The sequence below is a fragment of the Arachis ipaensis genome, chromosome B06, assembly GCF_000816755.2.
Source record: "Arachis ipaensis cultivar K30076 chromosome B06, Araip1.1, whole genome shotgun sequence".
Classification (NCBI taxonomy): domain Eukaryota; kingdom Viridiplantae; phylum Streptophyta; class Magnoliopsida; order Fabales; family Fabaceae; genus Arachis; species Arachis ipaensis.
Window position 1 is genome coordinate 129,729,107 of NC_029790.2, and position 7,501 is coordinate 129,736,607.

Consider the following 7,501-nt stretch of genomic DNA (forward strand, 5'->3'; position numbering starts at 1 on the left):
AATTAGATTGAGTATTAGAATGTGTAAATGATAACATGTAATATGAATTCTATAGTTTGTATAAATTTAAAATAAGATACATATATAATTAGTTTAAAATTATTGCATTTGTATAAATATAAATCTTAAATATTTTATGAACTATGTTATGTGTATACTAAAATCAGCTATCAAAATCAGTCACTAGTATAAAATACATGCTGAAATATAAATACACGTTAAAAATAAATTAAATCACACATATATTTATACACAAATATATTAGTGACTGATTTTAATGTACAAATAGTATTTTTGATATTTTATTTAGGTAAATTATCCTTAAAAATATGTGATTCCTCTAATCTTGCCATTGATACTGTAGTTATAAATAGTTCAATTTTTCTTAAATAAAAAATTAATCTTAAACTGCATGTTTCTACCGACACCCCCCCATTGGTCTCTCTTCTCTTCTCTCGGATCCAATCAACCCAAATCTCGAAGCCCTAACCTCCTCTCGTCACGCTGCACTCGCCATCGACGTCGCCGTCGCCACCTCACCACCGCTAAACCCCGAATGTTCTCTCTTCTGCACCTACCGCTGTTTTGGGTCGGATCACCAGCTCAGGAAGCAAGGATTAGAGGAAGATGTTGTCGTCGCCCATGAGGTAGCCGCCGTTGTCGCCGCCGTCCAAGTCCACTGTTTGGGTGCGATTCGTTTTTACCTTTCCTTATAATCTTCATTTTTCTGCTTCTGAGTACGATGCAAGATTATAACTCCCATAAATTCCTTCTCTAGAATTCTTAGTTACTAATTTCAGCTTTTGTGTTTCGTTAATCACATTTTTGTTTCCTCTTGCTCTGTTCAAGACTTTAGCTCAAAAATCATTACCCTATCCAACAGTGTTTCTTCATTGACCGAGCTTGTTCCCTAAGGTTCTTTTCTCCCTAGGGATGATATTTGACCGGAAGATTGTGTTGGAGTTCTAGCACTGTTAATATTTCAAATTAGTTCATGATTACTTCAACATGTGCTATTTTGTTCGCTTTAGTATTAATCTTTGATCTGCTTTTATAATATGACTAGTTGAGCTGTTTATGTAGCCTTATATTAAGTTGAAAGTGAGGAAATTTTGTCTGGTTGGTCTAAACAGAACACAGCAAGGTGTATATTTTTGAGACTCGTGGAGGCTTTGTTTTGGGGTATACTAATCAATTTGTGTTCACTTTTTATGACCAAGTGTTGTGGTTTTTCCAATGGTGTATTTGATGATAGTGCAGTGGTACGCCAATTACAACTGAAATATTTTACATCAACTTTGTTTGATATTAATATATGAAAGATGATATAATAAAGCTTATGATTAGACTTCTTATCATTTTTGTCTTCGCTTGATATCTATTTGAGTTCTCTTTGTTAATGACTTCCTGTTAAGAAACTTTGAGGGTATGTTGATTTTGTTTTTGTTTTGGTTTTGTATTCTGGTAATAGTGATGCTGATGTGAATTCTCAGTAAGTTGGTAGATTTTTCCTATAGCTAATTGCATCACTATTAGCCTATTATTCACATTTTGTATGTGGATCAGGGTTTAGAAGGCCACAGTTTGAGGAATATTTGGCATCGTGTTCTGTGCATGAGATTATAAGGCAGTTTATTTGCAACTTGCTGATTTACGTCAGAAGCTCCAATAATGGCTGGAATAGCTATACTTCTAGACCTGTGGAGGAAAAACCAAAACTTTGGCTCTGGTTTGCACTCTCCACAACCCTTTCAGTCTTCTGCCTTTTTCTCTGCCTCTGCTGCTGTTGGTGCTGCAGCTTCCTTTGCTGCTGGTACCACTGGCTTTGCCTCAAGGGCTTTTTTTGGGTATGCTCTTCTGCCTCCATTTGTCTATACAGTCATTCTTGTTATATGGATGGATAATGAATTTACTTTGTTGTGGATATGGGTATAAAATATAAGAGAATACATGATTACTTTTTTATATTTGATTTGGCATTTGGATGTTGGAAAATTAAGCTGTTTTTCATAATGGGTTTTTGGAGATTTAGCAAGCTGATTTCAAGATGTTGTTTATTTATTTATGTTTTACAAATTTGGACAAGTTGCAATTGTTTAAAGACTTATTTACGAGGTAGTAAAAAATTCTTAGATTTAAAGAATGTCATAACTTTGAACTGTTTCCACGTTTTGAATCTTTAAGCTGATTTATTATTGAAAGTATATATAGACATAGGGGATTTAAATTGTAGGCTATTAAAGTTGTTAGAATGGAATTGCAGACAAACCTGGACAGGGGTAAATGAATTTCATCGACCTTCTATGGTCTTGTCTACTCTTCGTTACAATCAATAATGCTGTTGTCTATTCTACTGTGGTTAACCTTGAGCAACTAGCATATGTATTTCAAGAGTCTTTCCACTTGAATTTCAGGTCGCCAGTTGCTTATTGCGATGCTGGTGCAGCAGTATCTGAAGATTATATTTCTGGTCTACAAAGTGCTTCTAAAGGGATTTATAATAATGATGGTTCTCTAAGATATAGTACTACCAAACACTACAATGTGGAGCTTAAGCCTCTATTCTCTGCTTTTGAATTTAGGCCTTTGATGATGACATCCCTAAGGTCATTCTTAATGTTCTATTTGCCTCTTTTGGAGCCTCGTGCTGAAATGGAAGATGACGATTTCCTTGAGGAGAGGGAAGAGCAGCCGACTGATCTGGTTGTCCCCTTCAAGAAATCAGTGAAGCAAATCATCCGTGAGGTGTGATTTTATTTATCCTTCTTTGTCTATTCTTTGTTCAGCCAATTATTTACTAGAAATATTCATAATTTATGAAATTGATGAGTGTGTTTGTCATTTATTATTAGTGGCAATGATGTTTCGCTGTTAGGATATCCTATCTCTGATTTCTATAAGCCTCCTTGTCATCATACATAGGTAGATGATCATGTTAGGGAGTGGATCCTCAATTTTTTTTCTCTCAATTTTTTTCTATAACCATTCAATATCTTCTTTCACATATTTTCTCTTGGTCCCACTTAAAGAATGTAAGGTGAGAGATCACACTTTACCAAACAATTGAGGGGAAAAAATTGAGAGGATCCATTCCCTATGGTATTCAACGCAGACAGCATGTGTTTGATTACTAAACCAGGCTTTTGATTTGACATATGGAATTTAGCAAATGAGTATACCACCATTTTGACCCTTCAAATTCTGTTTTTGACAAAATGCACCCCCTAAAGAAATGCTATCGTGGCCCCCCAAAGATTAGTTTTATCTTACAAATTGCACTAGATATTTATTAGCTTAGGGAGCCACGATGGTGGTTCATTCTTGGCAAATTTTCGAACTTCTATACATTCAACAGTAACAAACACTGGGTATTTGTAGTTCACACTTAAAGCAGGGTAGTAGCCCTTGGTTTAAAATTGTTTCAGTAACACACAAACATCTGAAATTTTTGTCAATATGTGACTGCACTTTAATAAGCATGACGATGATTGGTTTTGCTATTTTGACAATTCAAAGTTCAACAATTTTGATCGAGTGTAATAAAGGTGTCGGTCCACAAATTCTCTCTCACTTTTTCTATTCAAATGTTGCAAACTATTAAGAAATTACAGACACTTTAAACTAAAGTTTCAAACTATTTACAGAAGTTAAAGTATTCAGAAATTACAGACAGTTTAAATTTCATTGATGTTTCAATCTATTTGCAAAGTTAAGAAGAAAACTTTTTGGTATATACAACTTTGAGTTGTCGAAATAACATTTCTGTTTTTGAATGGTGCTAATTGACAAAAACATAAGAAGCAACCCATAATGTAAGTATAGCAATCCATCTCTGGCTTTCCATCCATGCTATTGACCTTGTTTATCATATAGCTGACCTATGTAATATGCTCTAGGATGCTAATTTCTAATCTGAGTCCAAATTTGTTGCTGATCAGTTAATCTAAGTTACTTAGAATATAACATTAACTAGGAATAATTTTAATAAAATCCTGACATGGTTATGGTGGTCAGTGCTGTAAGCTTCAGAAGACCTCCATCTCTATCATATTGCATATATCTATTCCAAGTATAATCTACATCTATTTATTATAGGTGTGCCCATGCTATCAAATGTTATGCAAACTTCATTTTCTATGAAGTATTTACAATTATATATGTAAGATTGCACAAATTCGCTCATATTAGTTTATTCGACTCTTTTCCCCGAATCTAATTAGCCTCCTCAGACATCTAGCGTTGGAGATTAAATGCATACTTATTCACTGCTAGTTTGTTGTTATTGTTATTAATGAAATTAGATTTAAATAATTCATCTTCATTCGATACTCCTCCACACTAATCTTTTTGCTGTTGATAGATACGATGTATTGGGTAATTCCCAAGTAAATAGGTTTGGTTCCCTTGGCTTTTACACCCTGCTATGTGGGAAATTTCCATTGCATTTCTCAGTTCTCATAACGTTTAAATTTAGTTGGTAATTGTGTCTTGCATGCCTTTACAGACAACCGTTGTGACGACTAGAAGGATTTTAGAAAGAATTGCTGTTCATTATGTTTCAGAAAGAATGGCATGGAAAATTCTTAAAGGTATGTACACTAGAACTAATTTCAAGTTCTGCCACATTATTGGTTATGGAATGGCAAAAAAGTGTACGAATAATTTGAAGCGAAGGTTTGGAATGACAAAGGGAGGGACACCTTCCTTGCAACTTGACATGTATATACTCCCCTACTTTAAATTTATTGAACAACCATTCAATTACTAATCACACTCTCTAATCATTTGTATATACTCTTTGCACATACATACCCAAAAGTAATTACTATTTTCCACGAAAAGAATATTTTATTTTATTCTTTCCTAGAAAAATGTCTTGGATAGATATATCAATTAAATTTTAGTTGTAGTGTCTGATTTATATTGTGTGATCTCTTGTCTTCTTTTTCTTTCTCATTGCAATGAAGTTCATTGTATGATCTCCAAAAAATCTTACAGTAGTTGGTGTTGATTTCCTGAACAGATGTCCCTAAATCAGCTTCTCGCAAGGCTGCGAGGAATATGCCTTATCATGTTTACTTCTATTGTGTTAGCAGAACAACTTTTCGAGGTCAAAACACCCTTACTTAATCATCTTTTAGTCTTGAGAAGTTGAGATTGCCTAACTTTTGACTTGCATTTATTTTTTGCCGACTATCTGTTCGTTGTTTACAGGACACATGCTTGGAGTTGCAGCATCATGGATTGTCCAAGTAGGCATTGACATGTACCGGTTTTTTAAATCGATTTTCAAGTCCCCAGATGATGAGGGTAACAATGTTGACAAATCCGAGCAAGTTGCAATTCTTGGGCAGAGAATTTTTGTTGCTACGGTTAGGTGTTCGTCATCTCTAATATTCGCTTCCATAGGAGCTGGCATCGGTGCTATCCTTATTCGTCCATCACTTGGCCAGTGGATTGGTAAGTGTTGAACAAATGCAAAAACCTACTTGATTGTTTGATAATGTTTTTCTTTCCAATGCTTAGTATACTTTTTTTTTCTTACCTAAGGTTTCATTATATCTTTTGTTCTTTCTAATTTTTCATTCGTTTTTTTTTCTCTCCAGGGTGTGCTGCTGGTGATTTGGCTGGTCCCGTTATTGTAGCATACTTTGCCGATCAACTATTTCAAGTGAAATTTTGCTAATTATATTTTCTGAAAGATTCTTTACCAGCTTCCATTGACTGCCATCTCATAAATTTTCCTCTTCCATACGCCTCATCTAATTGAGTCATTGCAGTTGCCATTATAACAAGTATGTTTTATTGTATTTCATTAGATGTTGGAAATTCATATTTTTACAATAGATGGGGTTTTTAATTGGTTCGATAATGTGGGAAAACACATTGTCTAGTGGGGTGATTATTTTTAGAGCAATCCTATACTACAAAACGCTGGGTTATTATATGTAAAATCCAATTTAATATAAAATCGTTTAGTGGTAAGGTCGACGGAATAACTATAGTCTATACATAGTGTGTGCTTGAGAGTTGAGATAGAAGCAAAAGCTCTTTCAAGGATTGGTTTAGTGATTAGTGGGTTGCAAGAGCTTCATATTGTTTATCTGGCTTCTATATTTGATTTAGGTTGGTATTATGTAGATTTATTATTCTTTTTCTTTTAATTTACGAACGGTTTTCAATCAAATTTTCTTTATTGAAAAAATATTATAATGCAAACAAAAAAAAAATCACTTAGTGAAAATGCAGAGATGGGAGTTTTTAAAATGCCATTATTTATTCATATTTATGACACACCGAATTTTCTCTTCCAAAATTGTGTCTAGAATACTTAACTTTTAGGAGATTGTTGTGTTAACCAAACATGCATGCCTTCTGCCGTTATTATGGTTAAGTTTATGTTTCGGAGCAATGAAAAAGAAAGAATGGAAGGGAATGTGTTACCATGGTAATTATTTATTGTAATTTTCTTTAAACTTTTTTTGGGAAAAATTAAGAAATATTTTTAATAATAACGAAATTTGCAAATGAAATGGAGGACGAAAGAATCTTAATAAAAATAGTAAACCATAAAAAGATATCACAATGACGATCTCTCCTATATAATCAATCTATTTGAATGCTTTGATGCCAAAGGCAAATATGCATGAATGCAAACAAGAGTGAGAAAGCAACCATGACAGCTGCAACCTCTCCAAGAAAATCATGTTTGAATCCAAACTAGTCCTCACAAATTCTTCAATACTTAGATGACTATTATCAAGATTCTCCATTATATTGGGAAACCACCATATAAGGTCCATGCCACGGGGCAAATCCAATAGTACCACTTCCACTATATGGGTATTCTCTTTTTGATTTGTTTACAATTTTTTTTTGTTAGCCAATACATTACTCTTGCATAAAGCGGGATTCGAATCCACAACACTCGTTTAAACAAATGAGTGAGCTGTCATTCGATCAATTTAAATTGGTTAATTTGCTTACAGATTAGTTCATAGTGAGTTTTTCCAAAAATATCTTCATTAAAATTAAATGATCATCTCTGTTATTTTTTTATTTTAAAAGGTAAAATTTATGTTAGTTTTAGATCTAAATTAATTTATATTTGATATCAATATATAATATTTTTTTTTGAGTTTTCTGGCCCCACCCAAGAAACTAATATTATCTTTTAATTTTTTTAATCTTTTAAATGCACGGTTAGTAGAAAAAGAAAATTTTGGTTAATATTAATTCAAATGCAAAATAAATACAAAAAAATGTTCATCGATTATCATTTCTCTAATTTTTATGGCAAGGTTTTTCCATCTTTTAATGTTTATTTTATTTTGGATTGCGTACAACTGGTTTTTATAGTATAATATTTTTTCAATACTTTACGTTTTATTTTGGTTGAAAATAAATTTACATTTAATTTGTGGAAACGGTAAGAATCTCTATAAATTTTCTAGAAAAGAGTAGTCGTCATCACAGGTGGAGCTAGATTAAATTTTAGAAG

General features: G+C 33.1%; 1 protein-coding gene across 1 annotated transcript; it reads left to right on the plus strand.

Annotated features, from left to right (window-relative positions):
* Positions 400–6,140, plus strand: LOC107605120. The gene is made up of 7 exons (XM_016306871.2): positions 400–687; positions 1,567–1,847; positions 2,415–2,745; positions 4,505–4,589; positions 5,024–5,110; positions 5,215–5,460; positions 5,607–6,140. The coding sequence occupies exons 2-7, from the start codon at positions 1,672–1,674 to the stop codon at positions 5,684–5,686; spliced, it is 1,005 nt and encodes a 334-aa protein (XP_016162357.1). The 5' UTR covers positions 400–687; positions 1,567–1,671; the 3' UTR covers positions 5,687–6,140.

Bases quoted from the DNA above. Each gene is read 5' to 3' on its own strand.
- LOC107605120 (XM_016306871.2), top strand. From the start codon at position 1,672: ATGGCTGGAATAGCTATACTTCTAGACCTGTGGAGGAAAAACCAAAAC. The intron at 2,746-4,504 runs GTGTGATTTTAT...ATGCCTTTACAG, and splicing joins TGAAGCAAATCATCCGTGAG to ACAACCGTTGTGACGACTAG. The intron at 4,590-5,023 runs GTATGTACACTA...TTTCCTGAACAG, and splicing joins GGCATGGAAAATTCTTAAAG to ATGTCCCTAAATCAGCTTCT.